The 22,573-nt window shown below is 40.6% G+C and overlaps 1 protein-coding gene across 1 annotated transcript in view; it reads left to right on the top strand.

Moving 5' to 3' along the window:
- Positions 1-400: 400 nt before the first annotated feature.
- Positions 401-22,573, top strand: part of NDUFA12 (NADH:ubiquinone oxidoreductase subunit A12) — a 28,680-nt gene continuing 6,507 nt past the window's right edge. Inside the window, exons 1-3 of the mRNA XM_034987831.1 lie at positions 401-551; positions 1,461-1,543; positions 3,991-4,078. Of these exons, the coding sequence (XP_034843722.1) occupies positions 466-551; positions 1,461-1,543; positions 3,991-4,078 (257 nt within the window). The 5' untranslated portion in view covers positions 401-465. The remainder of the gene's footprint in view (positions 552-1,460; positions 1,544-3,990; positions 4,079-22,573) is intronic.

Consider the following 22,573-nt stretch of genomic DNA (forward strand, 5'->3'; position numbering starts at 1 on the left):
CCGCGGAGCAGGGAGCCCGATGCGGGACTCGATTCCAGGACCCTGGGATCATGACCTGAGCTGAAGGCAGACACTTAACCATCTGAGCCACCCAGGCGCCCCAAGAAAGGATTTTTTGAAGTAGTCTGAGCCAATCATTTTAGAGGAGGACACTGAGGTCCCTCGCGGAGGAACCTCCACCTATGGAAGCCTAGTCTCCACCTATGGAAGCCTAGCCAGAGCCTCTAAAATCTTAGTAATTTCCGTGCCTTCGCTTCCCAGGGAAACTAGCTGAGCGTTTGCCGGCAAACCGTAAAGTGGTCGCGCAGAGAAGCTCTAGCTCCGCGCATGCGTAGAGCCATCCCCGCCTTTCTTGCGCGCGTGCGCGAGCGGGAACTTTTCGTGGTGGGTACCGTCCTGCCGAGTGTTCGCTTCCTCCGGTGTGTTTTGAGCGTCGTACCCGGGAGGCTGGGCCTACGGGACAAGATGGAGCTCTTGCAGGTCCTGAAACGCGGGCTGCAGCAGGTCAGCGGCCACGGCGGCCTCCGTGGCTATCTACGGGTTTTCTTCAGGTAGGCGGCCAGAGCCATGCTCTTGGCCTCTGGGATTATACTTGAGTTAGCTGGTTTCTTGGAAGGAGTCCCGGGCTTGGATCCCCTTGGCGAATTCGCAGCTCTTGTCAAGGACAATCTGCCCAATCTCTGCCCTGCGTCCCCAGGCCGAAGTGTGTGTCCAGGAGTCGCCTTGAGACAGGATCAGAGCCAGCTGTAGAGACAGTAAGAGTCGAGGGCGTGTGGGCTGCACCCCTGCCCGGCTTTCTGGAGAGTAGTGAGCTTTGCCCTACGCTCTGACCTTGGGAAAGTTTTTACCTTCACTGGCCTTCAGTTTCCTCCTCTGTACTAGTAAGGCATTGGCGGAGATGATCATAACGGCCGCTACTAGTCCTGACATTGGTTCAGTTGGAGGCGCAGCATCGTCCGCGGGAACCGAATCGGAGACCCAGAATCAAATGAAAGCCTTGGAGACATTCGAATCATTTTAAGACGAAATACTTTGGCTTTCAGATTTCCTGAGGTTTTTTGCTAACCGCAGTGCTTCATGGCCTTGGAGTAATAGATAAAAGTAGTCTTGTAATTTGAAGATATTGCATCTATATATTTAGTGTAATTTTAAGCATATCCGCTGAGTCGATCTATCTTTTCTATGTGTCTACATGGTACTTGGGGCGACTTGAGCAGGGATTCTAGAGTTCTTACCTGAAGCTGATTCTTCAGCAGTGGCTGGCTTGATCCTGAAGATGGAGGCTAGAAGTGTACAACTAGTGACCATCCCCACATCTCATTTTACTAGTCGATGCAGCAGACTTTGTTTCTGAAAGTTGTTATACTCACTGTATTTTGTGCTTTGAACAAAGAATCATTGTAAAATGTTTCTCTCTCTCTCTCTCTCTCTCTCTCTTTTTTTTTTTTGGATATTCACAGGGCAAATGATGTGAGGGTTGGTACCTTAGTGGGGGAAGACAAATATGGAAACAAATACTATGAAGACAACAAGCAGTTTTTTGGTGAGTACAGTATTTTTTGGTATAAATAATGAGAGTGAGATTGAGACTTGATTTTTTTTTTTAAGATTTTTTATTTTATTTATTCGAGAGAGAGAGAGCAGGGGCTGGGGGAAGGAGCAGAGGGAGAGAGAGACGCAGATTCCCCATCTGGGGGCTCTGGGATCGTGACCTAAGCAGAAGGCAGATGCTTAACCGACTGAGCCACCCAGGCGCCCCGAGACTTGATTTGACTCTGTTTTCCATAATGTACAAAGAGCTTCTTTATGACTGTATAAACAGCATACCTTTTTTTTTTTAATTTCATGGGATTATGTTATGTATGTTGTTTGTAAATGGAAATATTTTTACTTAAAACTATGGGCCATTTTTCCATAGTGGTAAGTTGGATGTATCTATAGCATTCTTCTTTGTTTGAATTTTTGTTTGTGTTTTTTATTATTAAAAAAATTAGCATTCTTTTTAATAGCAACACAATATTCCACTGTATGAAAGAATCATTCTTCTTTCAAGCACTGATACTTAGATTGCCTTCAACCTTATGCTATTAGAAACAATGCTGCAGTGACTGGCTTGTAACTACATCCACATTCATTTGTTTAAGTATTGTAAGAATAAATTCCTGGAAGTAGAATTGCTGAGTCTAAGTATGTACATTTAAAATTTTGATATATGTATATTGTGAGATTGTTAAGGCCCATCTCTATCATCATGGCCTAAGAATTCTGTGAAACCTTTTCCAAGGTTTTTTCATCTGCCTTCACATTCCCCTGCCTAATTGGATTGTAGTTTACTTTTAGTTACTTATTCTCAAGATTGATGTCTCTAACAGAAGAAGCAAATCTTGAATTTTTTTTTTTTCCCTGCAAAAAGCTTTATTGTTTCCATTTGGTCTAGGGCTTGGGAGAAGGCTTCAGGATGGTTAAGAAGCTGCCTAGGGTGGTAGGGAGAGGCCCAGGCAGATGCCTTAGCACCAGGGGGATGCCAGAGGGGCCCCTTAAAGGCATCTGGGCTCCAGAGAATCTTAAATGTGCTTGAAAAATCTGTATTTCCTTTAATACATAAGGTCGTATTTAAATAGCATTTGTTGATATTTGTTGATTATGTATTTACCTAGGAAAACTCTATAAAGGGCTCCTGGGTGGCTCAGTCGGTTAAGCATCTGCCTTCAGCTCAGGTCATGATCCTGGGGTCTTGGGATTGAGCCCCGCATCCAGCTCCCTGCTCTGTGGGGAGCCTACTTCTCCCTCTCCCTCTGCCCCGCCACTCCCCCTGCTTGTGCTCTCTCATGTACATGCACGCTCTCTCTGTGTCAAATAAATAAATAAAATCTTAAAAAAAAAAAAGAAAACTCTATAAAGTAAATGCAGATTACTTTTTGTTTATTGGCTTAAAATACATTACAGGGATGAATTCAGTATTTTCTGTTTGGGGGATAGGGGCATTAAGGAAGAGGTGGAAGGAATTAACATTTATTACGCACTTTTTTGCCCAGTGCTAAACTAGATGTATGTGTGTGATATTTAATTTTCATAGCGACCTGAAGATGTAGGTATAATCATCCACTTTTTTTTTTAAGATTTTATTTTTAAGTAATCTCTATACCCAGCATGGGGCTTGAACTTACAACCCTGAGATCAAGAGTCTCATGCTCTACCGACTGAGCCAACCAGCGCCCCTATATTCATCCACTTTTAATAGAGAAACTGAGGCTCATAAAACTTATCTAAAATCCATTGATAATAAGTGACAAAGTCTTGATTAGAATCCAGGTCTCTGCTCAACTTAGTAGAATAGAAACATTCCTGTAAATTGTAATTAGGCCCCCAACTATTCCACAGAAATTTGTTAAATAAAGAATGCTGCCATACTGTTTTGATGACATGAGCTGTCTTACTTATCTGACCATTGTTTATAATGTTTGCTTATTATGTATGATCACCAATTTCCAAAAGGATCTCTGTGGTCATTTTAAAATATTTATATGGAAACATACAAGTATGACTGCTGTGAATGCATTTCTCCTGCCCCAGTCTCAGAAGAGCACTTTCTCTCCTGAATACCCTGAACAGCTGGGAACACATTCCCCTACTCTCCTCTACTCCCTTGGCAGAAGGACAGGGGAGAAGCAAGAGTTCTCCACTGTGGGAAATGCCTGAGCCCCAGCCACAGAGTGGGTCTCAGTCTCAGTGTAGGGATTTTGCTCTTGTAGCTGCCAGGCTATTGATAAAAGCTTGCCATATACTTCCCGAGGCATGCCTCCACTAATATACCCAGGGTGCTATTCCTCTAACTTTTCTCTTACGTAAGAGCACATAAAAGTCTTTTATTAATAAAAAATAGTTGTCTTCTTTGGTATTATACAATTATGCTTATTTTTGTTTGTTTTTGTTTTGTTAAGGTTGTCTTTATTTCCTCACATCTTTATAAATGTTGATCTTTCCACCCAGGCCGTCACCGATGGGTTATATATACTACTGAAATGAATGGCAAAAACACATTTTGGGATGTGGATGGAAGCATGGTGCCCCCTGAATGGTAAACTAAGTCAACATTTTATTTTATTTGGCTTGGCAGTATTTGTTTCATTACACAAATATTTGTTGAATATCTATTTATAAAACAGTGGTATTCTGAAAACATCTGTCCCAGGTATGGTGACTGTGTAATAAAGAGCCCTAAAGCTTTGTGTCTTATAACAACAAGTATTTATCTCTCATAGTTTTTATGGGTCAGGAGTTCAGGCAAGACACAGTCAGCATAGCTTATCTCTGCTCCACAGTGTCAGGTAGAAGACTCAAAGGCTGGATGCCAGAATCATCTGAAGACTTGTTCATTCAGTATCTGGCAGTTGGTGCTGGCTGTCAGCTAGGGGCATAGCTGGAGCATTGGGTTGGAACACCCTCAGGTAGCCTGGGCTTCCTCAGGCAGGTGCTCTAGAGAGAACATTTGGCAAAAGCCCTATTGCCTTAACTGACTTAGTCTTGGAAATCATCCAGTATCATTTCTGCATTCCGTTGGTTGAGGCAATTAGAAAACTGTGCCCAGGCTTAATGAAGGAGAACAAAGACCTACCTCTTAACGGAGGCATGTCAACATCACATTATATGTTGGCATATATAATGGTGTGCCCGTCTTTGGGAAAAAACAGTATGCCACATTGTCACCTGCTGTGAGTAAAGGAAAAAGTATAAAGAATTCTGACTGAATATTTGGCAATTTGACTTTAAGCAAGTTCCTTAATCTTTCTGGGGTTTTCTCATCTGTAAAATGAGAGCCCTCAAATTCCTTAGGTCTCTAAAAACTAATTTTATAATATACCAAAAGATTTTATTTATTCATTTGAGAGAGAGCAAGAGAGCACAAGCAAGGGGAGCGGCAGAGGGAGGGGAGCCTGATGCGGGGCTCGATCCCAGGACCCCGGGATCACAACCTGAGCTATGCCACCCAGGCACCCCTATAATATACCTATTTTGACATTGAATTCTAAATGCTCTTACTTGAATTATCAAATTTTATATAAAATATTTCAAAGCAAAGTACTCCTATCTATTTCATAGATTGCTAAAATAATGCCATTTGTTTGATACACAGTTATTAAACTCTGGATAATCTGTTACAGTCAGTCTAGAAAATTTCACCAAAAACTAGAAATAAGGTATGTTAGGTAACTGTGATGTTTTGTTTTAGTTGAACTTGAGCATCAGAAACAGTTTCGGGCTCTATTGAGTAGAAACTGGAATAATCTCAGAGTATTCACTTCTATTCTGAAGACTGAATTAGAAATCCAGGCATGTAACATGAGTGAGTGAAGTACAGTGTGAGACAATAGGGAGCAGTGGGGACTCTAGACTGAAAAGCACACACTGCGTCAAAGAGGACAGCAGTGCTATTCATCACTTCCAGTTCCATCAGCTGAGAATTCAGCCAGTGGTTTCTAGATAGAAAGTGGAAATGTGTATTTCCTTGGGAGGTTTCTTGTTTTGTTGTTGTTGTTGTTTTTTAAGATTTTTTATTTTGCACGAGAGAGAGCGCATGCGCCCGCCAATGAGCATGAGCAGGGGAAGGGGCAGAAGGAGAGGGAGAAGCAGACTCCCCACTGAGCAGGGAGCCTGATGCGGGACTCGATCCCAGAACCCTGGGATCATGACCTGAGCTGAAGGCAGACGCCTAACCAACTAAGCCACCCAGGCGCCCAAACTTCTTGTTTTTTAAATGTTAATTTAAAATATTTGTCAGCTTAAATACAGCAGTATCCAATAGAACTTTTTCTGATGATAGAAATGTTCTATGTCTGTGCTGTGTTCTAAGGTAGCCCAGGGCACTGTGAAATGTGACTAATGTGACTAAGGAAGTGAATTTTTTATTTTATTTTATTTAAATAGGCTACTTGATTGGACAGAATGGAAATTGTGAACTAAGCAAAACACATTTGTCAGATTTCACCTGCAATCAGTTTTCAACCTCTCGTGTGCTATTTGCACTAATTAGGAGCGTTGACCCTTGTCAGTGATGTTGTTTGAAGAACATGATATAGGCATACCTAGTTTCATTATGCTTTGCTTTATTGTGCTGTCCATATCAGATAATAAGTTTTTTACACATTGAAGGTTTATGGCAACCCTGCCTTGAGCAAGTCTGTTGGTGCCATTTTTCTAACACCATTTGCTCACTTTATGTCTCTGTTTGGTAATTCTTGGCAGTATTTCATTTTATTTTTATTGGGGTGGCAGTGGGGGTGGAGGGAGAGGGAGAGAGAGAATCTTAAGCAGCCTCCACACCCAACATGGAGCCTGACACAGGGCTTGATCTCACAACCCTGAGATCATGACCTGAGCCAAAATCAAGGGTTGGATGCTTAACTGACTGAGCCACCCACACACCCCAATTCTCACAAGATTCAAGTTTTTTCATTGTTACTATATTTGTTATGGTGACCCATAATCAAGTGATCTTTGATACTACTATTGTGATCATTTGGTGGTGCCATGCACTGCACCCATATAAGACAGTAAACTTAATAAATGTTGCGTATGTTCTGACTGCTCCACCAACTGGCCACTCCCCTGTCTTCCTGTCCTCAGGCCTCCCTATTCCCTGAGACACAATATTGAAATTAAGCCAATTAATAACCCACCAAAGGCCTCTGAGTGTTCAAGTGAAAGGAAGAGTTGCACGTCTATCACTTTAAATCAGGAGCTGAAAATGATAAAGCTTGGTGAGGAAGGCATGTCGAAAGCCAAGATAAGCTGAAAGCTAGGCCTCTTGCATCAGTTAGCTGGGCTGTGAATACAAAGGAAAAGTTCTTTTCTTTTTTTTTTTTTTTTAAGATTTTATCCATCCATTAGAGAGCGAGCACAAGCAGTGGGAACGGCAGGCAGAGGGAGAAGGAGGAAAGCAGACTCCCTGCTGAGCAAGGAGTCCGATGCAGGGCTGGATCCCAGGACCGTGGGATCATGACCTGAGCTGAAGGCAGATGCTTAACCGACTGAGCCACCCAGGTGCCCCGCAAAGGAAAAGTTCTTGAAGGAAATTAAAAGTGCTACTCCAGTGAACACAAGAATTTTAAGAAAGTGAAATAGCCTTATTGCTGATATGGAGAAAGTTTTAGTGTTCTGGAACCACAACATTGCCTAAGCCAGAGCTTAAACCAGAGCAAAGCCCTAACTCTCTCCAGTTCTATGAAGGCTGAGAGAGGTGAGGAAGCTGCCCAAGAAAAGTGAAGCTAGCAGAGTTTGGTTCATGAAATTTAAGTAAAGAAACCGTCTCCATAACATAAAAGTGCAAAGTGAAGCAGCAAGTTCTCCAGAAGATCTAGCTAAGGTAATTAGTGAAGGTGGCTACACTAAACAACAGATTTTCAGTGTACACGGAACAGCCTTTTATTGGGAGAAGATGTCATTGAGGACTTTCATAGCTAGAGAGAAGTTAATGCCTGGCTTTGAAGCTTCAAAGGATGGGCTGGCTCTTTTATTAGGGGTAATGCAGCTGGTGATTTTCAGCTGAAGCCTGTATTTATTCACTGTTCAGAAAATCCCATGGCCCTTAAGAATTAAGATAAATCTACCTGTGCTCTATCAGTAGAAGAACAAAGCCTGGATGACAGCACATATGTTTGCAACATGGTTTACTAAATATTTTAAGCCCACTTTTGAGACCTACCGCTCAGAAAAAAAGATTCCTTTCAAAATATTGCTGCTTACTGACAATGTACCTGGTCACCCAGGAGGTCTGGTGGAGATGGACAATGAGATTCATGTTGTTTCATGCCTGCTAACACAGCATCTATTCTCTAGCCCACAGATCAAGGAGTGATTTTGATTTTCAGGTTTCTTTTAAGAAATACATTGCATAAGGCTAGAGCTGCCATAGGTAGTGATTCCTCTGATGGATCTGGGCAAAGTAGATTGAAAACCTTCTAAGGGGCGCCTAGGGTGGCTCAGTCATTAAGAGTCTGCCTTCGGCTCGGCTCGTGATCCCAGTGTCCTGGGATTGAGCCCTGCATCAGGCTCCCTGCTCAGCGGGAAGCCTGCTTCTCCCTCTCCCACTCCCCCTGCTTGTGTTCCCTCTCTCGCTGTGTCTCTCTTTGTCAAATAAAATCTTTAAAGAGAAAAAAGAAAACCTCGAAAGGATTCACCATTCTAGATGCCATTAAAAACATTTGTTTTTTCATGGGAAGAGTTCAAAATATCAACAGGAGTTTGGAAGAAGTTGATTCCAACTTATTGATCATGGATGGTTTTGAGGGTTCAAGACTTGAGTGGATAAAGTAACTATGGACGTAAATGTAGAAATAGCAACAGAACTAGAATTAGAAGCTGAGCCTAAAGATGTGACTGAATTACTGCAATCTCATGATTAAACTTGAACAGATGAGTTCCTTTTTTCTTTTTTCCAGATGAATTATTTATAAGTTTTAAAATCAATTTATTAAGGCATAAATTACAAACAATAAATGAACTAATTTCAAATGTGCCTTTAATGACTTCTGACAATAAACATTCCTGTGTAATCACTGCCCAAATGAAGATACAGGATATTTCTATCATCCCAAACACTTCTTCTTATGCCTCTTTCCTCCTCTGCTTCTTATGGATGAGCAAATAAAGTAGTTTCTTGATACGGAATTTACTCCTGGTGGAGATGCTGTGAAGATTGTTGAAATGACAACAAAGGATTTAGAATATCACATAAACTTAGTTGATAAAGCGGTGGCAGGTTTGAGAGGATTGACTCCACAATTTTGAAAGAAGTTTTACTCTGGGTAAGTGCTGTCAAACAGCATTGCATGTTACAGAGAAATTGTTCATGAAAAGAAGAGTCAATCAGTGTGACAGACTTCATTGCAATTTTAAGTGCCACAGCCACCCTGCCACCCTGGTCATTCAGCAGCCGTCAACCTCAAGGCAAGACCCTCCACAGCAAAAAGATTAAAACTCCCTAAAAGCTTAAAAAAAAAAAAAAAAAAAAACCTCCCTAAAAGCTCAGATGATGGTTAGTATTTTTAGCAATAAAGTATTTTTAAATCAAGGCATGTTGGGTTTTTTTTTTTTTTAGACATTTTGCTATTGCACACGTAAAAGACTATAGTGTAGTATAAACATAACTTGCATGTACTGGAAAGCCAAAAAAACTCATTTGACTTGCTTTATTGCAATATTTGCTTTATTGTGTTAGTCTGGAACCAAACCTGCGATTTCTCCGAGGTATGCCTGTATTGGATTATGTCTTTATAATAAAACTCAGAGGCTCTTAACATGAGAAAGCAGCAGTGATGTTACATTTGAGGCTGCATTTTGTGCTCTTTTTATGTGTTTTTTAAGATTATTTATTTAGGGATGCCTCGGTGGCTCAGTCGGTTAAGTGTCTGCCTTCGGCTTAGGTCTTGATCCCAGGGTTCTGGGATTGAGTCCCTCATCAGGCTCCTTGCTCAGCAGGGAGACTACTTCTCCCTCTGCTGCTTCCCCTGCTTGTGCTCTCTCTCTCTCACAAGTAAATAAATAAAATCTTTAAAAAATATATATATATACTCTCCCTGGATTGGAAGCAAATAAAAAAAAAGATTTATTTATTTTAGAGAGAGAGTGAAAAAAACAAACATGCACACATGAGTGGGGGGAGGGGCAGAGGGAGAAGGAGAGAGGCTCAAGCAGACTCCATGCTGAGCGTGGAGCTCATTGTGGGGCTCTGTACCATGACTGAGATCATGACCTGAGCCAAAGTTAAGAGTCGGACACTTAACCAAGCAAGCCACCCAGGCACCCCTGTGCTCTTTTTAATGGGCAGTAATAGCCTATGGTTCTTTTAAGGTCTGAGGGACTGTGATTTTAGGTTAAGAGCTCTCTCCTTTCTCTCAAGGGACATTTTATATGTCAGAGGCACTATTGGAGTCCCAGGTCTCAAAGTGGAATTTGGTTTTAGGAGGCAAGGTGTCCTAGTTATTTGTTTATTAGTTGATTGTTTTGGGGGCGGGGTTAGTCCTGGGAGGATGCAGAAGGCCTGTGGGCTGTCTTGTTCAGATCTCAGATGGATTGAAGTCTGTCTCCTTCAAAGCACTCATCTTTACATCAGTGCTCATGGTCTGTATTTTGGGAGACTGTGCGGTGGGGGCAAGGGGGAACTGATTTAAATTATGTGATGAAACACATTTAAAATGATAAAGTAGTAAAAAATATGAAAAGATAAAAGTACTAAAATCAGCCAAGCAAGTTCTTTTATATGATCTGAGATCACACGAAAAAGGAGGTTCAAAGCTGTAGAAAAAACATCACTCCAGCAGGAGCCTGAGGGCAGTTGAGGATATAAAGCTGAATCTCTTTGTGGAGAGGATCCTCCTAAGGGCTGAGTATCTTTGATGACCCTTGTTTGTAAGGGAAGCTTAAAGTCTTATGATGTAGGGAGAAGTACGGTTGGACAAGTTTAGCTGTTTGTTTCTCAGACTCCCCTTTGCTGAGTGTAATACACTGTGGAATTCTAAATTTGTGGATTCTTACCTTTGATCCATGAAAAAATTTAAGTTGGGTTGATCATCTTTAATTAGAGTCTGGTATTATCTTACATTTAAATTAGTGAATAACACAATTTATCATCGTTACTCATTCAAATAACTATTTATTGCATGCCTACCAGGTGCCAAGAACTGTTGTAGGCACTGGGAATACGACAGTAATACAACAAAGTTCTTGCTCTCATTGCGGGGAAGGCAGAAAAACAAATGTGTTCTCTGTTTTAGGCAATGATAAATGCAAGGAAGATAACATGAAGCTGGCATTCATAAAGAGATAAAGAATAATGGGAAGGTCCGGTGGCTGTTTTATTTGGAGGTTAGGGAAGATGTCGTTGAGGAACTAACATTTGAAGAGGGGAGGGAGCAAGCCAGAGAAAGGGGGGGAAGAGGTCCAGGCAGTAGGAGCCACAAGGCAAAAGCCTGTGTGTTGAGATTTATTTGCTTGTATTCAAAGAGCAGCAATATGGCCAGTTTGGCTGGAGTGGAATGAGTGAAAGGAAGATTTTAGGTAATGAAGTAGGAGAAATAGCTAGAGCCTAGATCATGTAGATGTGGTGAGCCATGGTTTTTTGGCCTTTTTTCTAAGTTTCTTTGAAAGTAACTGGAAGGTAAAGTAGGATGTGATCTGTTTTACAATTTTTTAAAATTGGGAACAGTCCTAAACTTTCTGAGAAGTTACAAGTATCTGAATCATTTCAAAGTAGGTTGCCAAAGGGATGACCTGAATACTCAAGTGTGTGATTCCTACAAACAAGGATATTCTATGTAACCACAGTTTACCCATCAAAGGCAGAAAATTAACAGTGGTATACCACTACGGTCTAATCTTCAGACCCCATTCCATTTTCATCACTTTGCCAACAAGGTCTTTTATAGCCAGAGGATATAATTGTGCATTTCATATGGATCTCATTTCTCTCTAGTCTCACTCTAGATTTGTTCCTTAGCTTTTCCTTGATTTTCATGATCTTTGTGCTTTTGAAGATTACAGGCCGGTTATGTTGTAGAAAGTCCGTCGGTGTGGGTCCGTCAGTCTAGTCTCATGACTAAATTCAGGCTTTGTGTCCTGAGCAGGACTATCACAGAAGCCGTATCATGTTCTTGTTGCATTCTATTAGGTGGCACCCTATTTTGATTTGTCCCATTAGTGATAAGTTCTCTCACTTGAATAATTCAGGGTAGTTTTTCCTTTCTAAAGTTTTGGTGGCTCTGCCAGGTTTTTCCTTTCTAAAGTTTTCCCTTTGCAATTAATTAGCATTTTGTGTAGATGTACTTTGAAGTTATATGAGTTATATATATTACTCATCAAACTTAGTCTGCTCATTTATTTATGTCATTATGAACTCTGCTTTTAATAATGGGTTATAATTCATTACTATACTTGTTTTATTTATTTATTTACCCACTCCACCTATTTTGCTTATCACCCTGTCTCCCTCTCCTCTGACAACCATCAATTTGTTTTCTGTATTTATGGATCTGTTTCTGCTTTTTATTTTTTTGTTTTGTTTTTTATATGTTTTGTATGTTTGTTATACGTGAAATCGTATGGTATTTGTTGTCTCAGTCTGACTGACTTTGCTTAGCACAATACCCTCTAGTCCATCCATGTTGTCACAGATGGTAAGATCACATTCTTTTTTATGGCTACTACTCCACTGTATATGTATACCACATCTTCTTTATCCATTCATCTATGGGTGGGCACTTAAGTTGCTTCCATGTCTTGTCTATTTTAAATAATGCTACAATTAACATAGGGGTGCATTTATTTTTTTGAATTAGTGTTTTCATTTTCCTTGGGTAAATACCCAGTAGTGGAATTACTGGATCATATGGTAATTCTATTTTTAATTTTTTGAGGAACCTCCATACTGTTTTTCGCTGTAGTTGCACCAATTTCATTCCCACCAACAGTGCACAAGCATTCCTTTTTCTCCACATCCTCACCAACACTTGTTATTTCTCATCTTTTTGTTGCTATTCTGACAGCTATAAGGTGATATCTCATTGTGGTTTTGATTTGCATTTCCCTGATGATTAGTGATGTTGGGCATCTTTTCATGTATTTGTTTACCATCTCTATGTCTTTGGAAAAATATCAGTTCAGGTCCTCTGCCCATTTTTTTTTTAAAGACTTATTTATTTGTGAGAAAGAGAGAGATCACAATCCGGGGAGAGGGGCAGGGGGAGAAGCAGACTCCCCGATGAGCAGGGAGCCTGACGCGGGGCTCAATCCCAGGACCCTGGGATCATGACCTGAGCTGAAGGCAGACGCTTTACCGACTGAGCCACCTAGGCGCCCTCTCTGCCCTTTTTTTAAAGATTTTATTTATTTGAGAGAAAGAGAGCATGAGCAGAGGAAGAGGGAGAAGCAGACTCCCTGCCAAACCGGGAGCCCAACATGGGGCTCAATCCCAGGACTCTGAGATAGGTCCTAAGCCAAAGGCAGTCACTTAACTGACTGAGCCACCCAGGTGCCCCTGCCCATTTTAAAATCCGATCATTTGGGGTCTTTCGGTGTTGAGCTCTATAATAAATTTTTTATATATTTTGGATATTAATCCCTTATTGGATATATCATTTGCAGATATATTCTCCCATTCTCTAGGTTGCCTTTTTGTTTTCTTGATGGTTTCATTTGCTGTGCAAAAGCTTTTCATTTTGGTGTAGTCCCAGTAGTTTAGTTTTGCTTTTGTTTCGCTTGTCTGAAGGGACATGTCCATAAATATGTTGCTAAGGGCAATGTCCAAGAGATTACTGCCTATGATTTACATTTTTAAAGCATCTCTGTCATTGCTGTGAAGAATGAGGAAAGGGGCAGTATGGAAACAGACTAATCACTTAGGAAGCTGTTGTATGTAGTTGTCTGGGCAGGAGATGTTGGAGGCTGGACTAAGGTGCTAGTAATGTAGGTTGTGAGTTTTTGGGGTATTAGTTATCCATTACTATATAACAGATTATCCCAAATTTAGCTTAAAACAATAAACAGTATCTCACAATTTCTGTGGGTAAGGAATTGAGTGCAACTTAGCTAGATGCCTCTGGTTTAGGACCTTTCAGACTACACTCAAGATACCATTTGGGGCTGCAGTCACCTCACGGTTTGATTTGGGAAGGATCCATGGCCAAATTCATTCACAGGCTGTAGGCAGACCTCCAAGATTTGCTTCTGCGATCACTCCTGTGGGCCCCTCCACAAGGCCATCTCTGGATATGGCTTCCTGAGAGCAAGTAAAGAGATCACCTGAGATGGAAGCCACAGCCTTCTGTGTGTGAGTAGTTTTCTTTTCTTTTCGATTTATTTATTTTAGAGAGAGAGCAGAGGGAGGGGCAGAGGAAGAGGGAGAGAATCCTCAAGCAGACTCCCTACTGAACGCAGAGCCCCATGCAGAACTTGATCCCAGGACCCTGAGGTCATGACCTGAGCTGAAACCAAGAACTAGATGCTCAACTGACTGAGCTACCCAAGTGCTCCTCTCTCTCTTTTTTTTTTTAATTGAAGTGTAGTTAACACAGTATACATTAGGCCATAGCCTTTCTAAAACCTAATCTCAGAAGTGACATTCTACACTTAACTTGTATTTTAGTTATTAGAAGTGAGTCAGTAAATGCAGCTTGTACTCATGGAGAGAGGATGAAAGGGGAAAAAAAACTTCAGTCTTTTCCTTCCTTAAAATCCCGTTCTTCCCTACTGTGTGTTTCTCTTGTGAGTCTTCTTTACTACTTGCACAAAACTCTTCACTTCTGACACTTCTGGTCACCAAATGTGTAGAGATTTTTACCCCACAGCAAGTAAGTCTCTGACACCAGCTGGGTGTCCTACGGTTTAACCCATTTTTGACGCTGTCGACCCTGGAGGTAGGTAGCTAGCATCAGATCCCACAGGTAAGGTTCACTTCGCACAAGACTGCGTTCCTCTGCCTCTCAGATGCCCCTCACAAGCCCTGGTTATCACCTGTGCATCTGACCAGTCAGCTATAGCTCGGTCAGGAAGTTAGGGGGTGAGGCCGAAAATCCCAAGCTTTTGATCATGGCTTGGTCGTTCTGGTGACAAACCTCATCCAGGACCATCCAGGAGTCTAACCAGAGTCACCTTGTTAGAGCAAGAGACGCTCTTACTGCTCTTACTACTTAGGAATTTATAGGGTTTTACGAGCTCTGTGTCAGGATCAGAGTCAAAGACAAATATTAAAACTGTAGGTGCTCCTAGTGTTACCACTAGGAAATTATGAGAGTTTTAGGAGCTTTGTGCCAGGAGCTGGGTGCAGAGACCAGTATATACATTTTCTATTATCTCATAGAGGTTGCACAAGGATGTGCATACCAAGAGTCTATGATCATGGAAGCCATCTTAGAGGCTGCCTACCACAGGGATAGATTTTGAAGTAAGACAGGATTTGCTGATGGATTAAATTTTGAAAGAGAAGAGAGTCAAGGGTAACTTCAAAATTTTTGACCTGAACTACTGTTGGTATATTTATTGAGATGAGGAAGACAGGGTAGGATGGGGAAAGCAGAACTGGAAGAGATAATCAAGAATTCTACTTTGTCTGTGTAGGTATGAGGTGCCTGTTAGACAACCAACTAGGGATGGTGGGTAGACAGATAAACACTGGTCTTTAGGTCAAGATGGAATGTTTATGATGGAGATAGGACTTCATTGTAATTTTACCTAGTGTACTATACAATTCAACTTCGTGAATTGTGGATAAAGGATTAAGTGAATCTGATCTTTGGTTAAATGCCTAGCTTTGTTACCCTAGAAACCAGCTTAGATTGTATCAACTACAGTTGTCCCTTCTTATCCACGGTTTTGCTTTCCATGGTTTCAGGCACCCTGGTCAACCATGGTTTGGAAGCACATGATCCTCCTGATGTGCAGTCAGAAGGTTGATAGTAGCCCAACACTGCATCACAGTGCCTGTGTCATTCATCTCATCATGTAGGCATTTTATCATCTCACCTCATTGAGAACAGTACAATAGTATTTCGAGAGACAGGGGCAGGGGGACTACAGTCACACAACTTATAACATATTCTAATTGTTCTATATTACTATTAGTTATTGTTAGTCTCTTACCATGCCTAATTTATAAATTAACCTTTATCACAGGCATGTATGTATAGGAAAAAACATAGTATATGTAAGGTTTAATACTATCTACAGTTTCAGCCATGCACTGGGGGTCTTAAAACTGCAGATGAGCGGGAACTACTGTATGTTGCTAATACAATTGATCCTTGATTGGTAAATTGCATCTGATGAGAGGAATTAGAAATGCCTGGTGAGTTAGCTATGTTTGGGCTTCCCTGAGACTGCTGCTCTCAGCACTGGTATGTCCTTTGTGAGCATGGGAATCCAGAAGCTGTGCTGTGGAGTTGTCACTGGAGATGTTAGCTTTTGTGGAGCATGAAGCCTTTACGTCAGGGTAGCTCCTGCACCTGATACGGCTCTCATCTTCTTTGAGCCTGTGCTTTGTCACCTAGGGAGCCAAAAAAATAAGAAGAAGAATCGGTCCTGGATGGCTGGGTGAGCAGCTGCCGCCTTCGAGAACTACTGCGAAGTCTCCCAGTGAGAGGGACGCCGGATGTTGCCCAGCTGGCAAGCTGTGCTCTGTCCTCTTGTCTCTCTGAGTCGCCCGGTGCCAGGGATGCCCTGTGCTAGTGTATGAATCCGTTCAGTAGCTGCATAATCTCACCTAGAGAAGGATTCCCTTCTGAAGTGTCAAGTGTTGGGACGCCTGGTGGCTCCGTGGGTTAAATGTCCAACTCTCGATTTCAGCTCGGGTCATGATCTCAGGGCTGTGAGACTGAGCTCCACATCGGGCTCCATGCTGGGCGTGGAGCCTGCGATTCTCTCTGTCTCTCCCTCTCCCCACCCCTCTCTCACTCTTAAAAAAAGTGTCAAGTGTTTTTCATAGAATCAGGGAATTTCTTTAATAAACTTCTGTAGTTCACATAACGTTCCCTAATCTTGTGGGAACATTAGAAATCTTCTGAGGGGGGAAAAAAGAGAAATCTTGTGGGAAAATGAGTTCATTTCATTTATCTCATTGCAAGGCCTTCATTTCTTTGACTGTCAGAAGCCAGGAAGGCTGCTAGGGCTACCAGTAGATACAAGGGGTGTGTGCTGGTGCGAATGTCCGAGTGGGCAGTAGAGCTACATGCACCCTGAAAATAAAAAACAGTGCCTAGAACCTAGCACAGTACTCAGCTTACAAATCACTTCTTCAAAAAATCTTTATTAATAAAGTGTCAGGCACTGATGGATTTATACATTCACAGTGATAAGCAAAATATATGATCCTTGCTATCTTGGAGTTTATAGTAACTCAATGAATACTAGCTGGTAGACTAATACTGTACTCTAACTTAGTGTCTGTTATCTTCCTTTTTATAGTACCTTCATTCTCTTAGCGAAGTTCTATTCTCTTATAGAATCAGCAGTGAGATTTTAATTTCTTTTTCAGTTTATATTAGCTTAACTTGACTGAACAGAATACTCAAAGTATTTCAGTAGATTACAAATACTGTTTTATACCACTTCTGATTGTCCTTAATTTTATCTTTGTTTTAAATGAGCTAATTGCTGCCATCTACATAGTAATGCATAAAAGTCTTTATTTTCATTTTTATGGAAGTTAGCTTTTGCATAGAATTAGTGACCAATAAACCAAGTAAGTAACTAGTATCTACATGAAATTTGACAAGACAAAAGGTTGAGAGTAAATTGGTGGAAAGTTTGGGCTCTTTTATGCATAATAATATAAAATTACTGTTTCTACTTATATCAGGAGAAACAAAGATGCTTTTTTGTGGTTTGATGTGTTATACCCTGAAATCCTTTAAATCAAGTTAAAACCAACAAATAGGGCTTGCCTAGATTTTGCTCTACCGTGTATATACTTTTTTCCCACTTGGTGGCACCTTATGTTCATTTCTACACTAAGTAACGTCTTTTCTCCCTCAGTATAGTACAGCCAGTATCTCCTTGTATGTTGTTTTTCTTACTAAGATTAATGGTTAAATTACTGAACTAATACATAAATCCATTCTTTTAAAAATAATAGCATATGTTGAAAATCTCCCTTTTTTAACAGAAAATAATTTTGGTGTTGAAGATTTTTTCCAGGGCCGTGGTGAAATTAAATGTTTTGCTCTTGTGAGAATTCCTTTTCCTTGTGGTCAGCTTTTTTTCAGTTAGCATCTGATGTTGTAGATGCCTTTGTAGAAAAGCAGGTTGCGAGTTGGGATTGCTCGGGGGTGGTGGGAATCAAGGATGCTTCAGAGGTTTTGAGCTTGAGAGGTTGGGTAGATGGTAGTACCATTCATTGAGATGGGAATACTGGGAGAAGGGTAGGATGGGGAGTGGAGGATTGCAATCGGAAGCCTTTTTTGGATGTAGTAGGAAGTTGAGATACCTGTCAGAGAGTAAATATGTCAAGTGAACAGCCAGTATATAAATCTGGAGTTTAGGACAGAGGTCAAGCTAGCAAAGACGAATGAGAAGTAGCTAGCAACGTAGGAAGGCGAGAGAATAGCATTTCAACAAAACAGGCTAGCCATATCGATTGTTGCTGAGAGATTACATAGGATAAGGATAGAGAAGTGTCATTTGACTTGGCAATATGAACTTCATTGAATCTAAATGGAATTTGTTCTTAAGAATATGAGAGATCATGGGGCACCTGGGTGGGTCAGTTGGTTGAGCGTCTGACTCTTAATTTTGGCTCAGGTCATGGTCTCAGGGTGTGGGATGGAGCCCCTGGCTCCACACAAGTCTGCTTGAGGATTATCTCCCTCTCCATCTGCCCCTCCCACTGCCTGCATGCGCCCCTCTCTCTCTCTCTCTCTCTCTCTCTCTCTCTCTTGTCTCGCAAATTAATTAATTAATTTTTAAAAACGGATGTGAGAGATCAGGGACGCCTGATCTGGGTTGCTCAGTTGGTTGAGCGTCTGACTCTTGATCTCCACTTGGGTCTTGATCTTAGGGTTGTGGGTTCAAGCCCCGTGTTGGGCTTCACACTGGGCATGGAACCTACTTAAAAAAATGTGAGAGGGACGCCTGGGTGGCTCAGTCAGTTAAACGTCTGCCTTCGGCTCAGGTCATGATCCCAGGAGCCCCACACTGGGCTCCCTGCTCAGCGGGGAGTCTGCTTCTCCCTCTGCCTTTGCTGTTCCCCCTGCTTGTGCTCTCTCCCTCTCTCTCTCTCAAATAAATAAATTAAAAAAAAATCTTATAAAAAAATGTGAGAGATCAGAAAAGTTGAAAGAATCTGGCAGGGAGCAGGGATAATCTATAAAGCCCCCTAAGAGATAACCACTGTCAACATTTGGCTTATTTCCTTTAGTCCTTTTAAATAATTTTTTATGTAGTAGTTCATAATCATACAAGGTTTTTTTTTTTACCTCTTAGTATTATAAGCAATTTTCCATGTTATTAAAACAGTACAATCACTGTTCATTTTTTTCTAATTATAAAAATGTACAATTGTTATAGAAAACCTGGAAAATTCAGAAATATATGAGGTAGAAACAAAAATTCTAATTCCTTGGGCTCTTATGTGGCTTAGTTGGTTAAGCGTCTGCCTTCAACTCAGGTCATGATACCAGGATCATGGGATTGACATTGGGCTCCCTCCTTAGCGGGGAGTCTACTTCTTTTCCCTCCACCCTTCCCCCCCTGCTTGTGCTCTCTTTCTCTCTCTCTCAAATAAATAAATAAAATCTTAAAAAAAAACCAAAACTAATTCCTTGGCCCAGAAACAAGCACTGTAAATATTTCATTCATTCATTGAATGAATATTTGAGGGTCTACTTTTGAATAGGGAAGGAATATTTTGAGAGGATCACAGTGTGGAGAACAGATTGTAATTTATTAATCATACCCTCTTTAGAAGAAGGTTTGTGATTATAAATAACTATACATAGATCTGTGTGTGTTATATATATCTTCATTACATATAATATTTTGTTTGATATCCCCCTCTTCTCAATAAGTCACAGACTTTCCCCCATTTCACTAAATATTCTACTTGTCAGTTTGAGGTTTTTAGTGTCTGAGAGGCTTTTGGTGTATAAAGGATTAATGGAAATTTGGGTTTAATATTAATATGCTGTTTAGTACAGCTGCAATTTTTATATCACAATTCTTTTTTACTTTTTGTTTTAGTTCCAGTTGGTTAACATGCAGTGTTATATTAGTTTCAGGTGTATAATATAGTGCGTCAACACTGCATACATCACCTGGTGCTCATCACAAGTGCACGCCTTAATCCCCATCACCTGTTGTGCCCATCTCCCCCACACCTCCCTCTGGGGGAGAACAATCATCAGATTGTTCTCTATTAAGAGTTAACAGCTGCAGGAACCAGGCTCAGTCGGTTAAATGTCTGCCTTTGGATCAGATCATGATCCCAGAGTCCTGGGATCGAGTCCTGCATCGGGCTTCTTCCTCAGCGGGGAGATTGCTTCCCCTCTGCCTGCTTCTCCCCCTGTTTGTGTGTGTGCTCTCTCTCTCTCCCTCGCTAACAAATACATAAATAAAATCTAAAAAAAAGAATTACAGCTGCAATTTTTAAAACCTAGTTGTTCTTAAGCCTTGAGGTCCAGTTTATAAATAGGATAACAAGATTAGTAGATTGAACATTTTTGCATAAAAATAAAGAATAACTATTTTCTCTTGTTTGATGAATGTCTGATAAACTCTAATGGAAAGGATTAAAATCTCCTGAACAATTGTCTCCATTTGCAAGTTTAGTTAATTACATTCCTTTCAACATTTTAGGTCACATTTATAAATGTAGTATTTTTTTTTCAATATCTTCAAATGTCCAATGTAGATAGATGAACAGACCTATCAAGCAGAATGTTTCTAAGCTCTTGGATGACTCATGTTTAGCCAAGCCAGAAACGTAAGGGTCATCCTCACAAGTCTTCGTGATGTCCGGTCTATCAGCAGGTTCTTTGTGCTTAATTTCCGAGTAGGTCCCACATCTGATCATGACCTCTATCACTATTACTGTGGTCCAAGTCACAGTTCTCTTTCCTGAAACAACTTCTTTTTTTTTTTTTAACTATTTGTTTGTTTGTTTGTATATTGAGAGAGAGAATATATACCCTGAGATCATGACCTGAGCCAAAACCTTATCCTTTAATCTTGTTTGCAGAGTTTTAAGACAGACATTTCAGTTTCTGTGTAATAGAATTACACCTTTTTTTTTTCTTTATGGCTCTTTGCTTTTAATGTTAATCTTAGAAATGGTGCTTCACATTTTATAAATATCACTATATCTTATGAATATATTCACTCACATTTTATCTGAGCATTATTAATCTGTCTGGAATCTATTTTGATATATGGTTTAGGAAATCTAACTGTTTTTTTCCCCAACAAAATTAATCATCCTAGCATAATTTGTTGAGAAATATTTAGTTTCCGCAATAATTTGATATGCCAGGCTTATCTTATATATACTTTAGTCTGTTTGGGGAATTTTTTTCTAGTATTATTGTACTTTTTTTTTTTTAACTAGTTTTTATACCAGTCTCATGTTTGGGACTTTAAGGTCTGGTAATGTCAGCCTTTCCTGATTGTTGTGAGTTTTCAAAATTTTCTTGGGTAGACTTTCAGCTGATCCTTAGAATTATAATTGTCAAACCCTGTTAGGACTTTGATTCATGTTGCATTTAATTAAAAATAACAGTTACTGAGCCAGCGAGATTTGAATTGTCTTTTTTTGTTGTTGTTGTTTTAATCAGAGAGAGAGAACACAAGCAGGGGGAGCAGCAGGCAGAGGGAGAAGCAGGCTCCCCGATGAGCAAGGAGCCCGATGCGGAACTCTATCCCAGGACCTTAGTATCATGACCTGAGCTGAAGGCAGCCGTCCAACCCCAACCGACTGAGCCACCCAGGCGTCCCTGAGTTGATTATCTTGTAATGAACTCTTTTTTTAAGATTTTATTTATTTATTTGACAGAGAGAGACACAGCTAGAGAGGGAACACAAGCAGGGGGAGTGGGAGAGGGAGAAGCAGGCTTCCCGCGGGGCAGGGAGCCCGATGTGGGGTCCGATCCCAGGACCTCAGGACCACGACCCGAGCGGAAGGCAGATGCCCAATGACTGAGCCACCCAGGCGCCCCTATAATTTAAGTTTCTTGACCAAAAGGTTCTTTTCATTCATTGGGAAGTTGTGTCCAAGCCTTAGCTTTGTAGCATATGTGCTGTGGTATCTTGGGAAAGTCATTTCAATTCTGTTTGCTCAGTTTTAAAATAGGAAGTACCTACGCTAGTATTAAATAAGTGACTGAATGTTGTGTGTGAGTATGTTTCATAAACTAAAGTGGGAAAGAGTAATCATTTTAGTGTGGTGTATATTTTTACCTCAAAAAACAATCACATTTTTCTTTAGTCTTTCATATACTTTTTAAAAATAATTTTTATTTATTTTTTAAGTAACCTCTCCACCCAACATGGGGCTTGAGCTGACAACCCCGAGATAAAGAGTTGTATGCTCCACCGACTAAGTCAGGCACATGCCCCTCATATCCATTTTTTGAAAAACTGAAAAAAAAATCTTTGGAATTTCTATGCCTAGTGATGTTAAGTGAAAACATCTGAGGGGCGCCTGGGTGACTCAGTCGGTTAAGCGTCTGCCTTTGGCTCAGGTCATGATCCCAGGGGCCTGGGATCAAGCCCCACATCGGGCTCCCTGCTCAGCAGAGAGTCTGCTTCTGCCTTTCTCTCTCCCCCTGCTCATGATCACTCTCTCTCTCTCAAATAAATAAATAAAATCTTAAAAAAAAAAAAAGAAAGAAAGAAAACATCTGAAACATGAACATTATGGTCAGAAGCCAGCCTAGATTCCCAAAATTAATAATGTATATTATCCAAGGAGAAGAAAGATTCAAAACTGCCTAGATTTTTGTTACTGTTATTTGCTGTTATTTAGTAAGATTTTATTTCTGGGAATTTTCTGAAAGGGAAAATTAAACTTTCTTTGTTATTAATAACATTTTTTTAA

This window comes from Mirounga leonina, unplaced genomic scaffold, assembly GCF_011800145.1.
Source record: "Mirounga leonina isolate KUSES-001 unplaced genomic scaffold, KU_Mleo_1.0 Mir_418, whole genome shotgun sequence".
NCBI lineage: Eukaryota > Metazoa > Chordata > Mammalia > Carnivora > Phocidae > Mirounga > Mirounga leonina.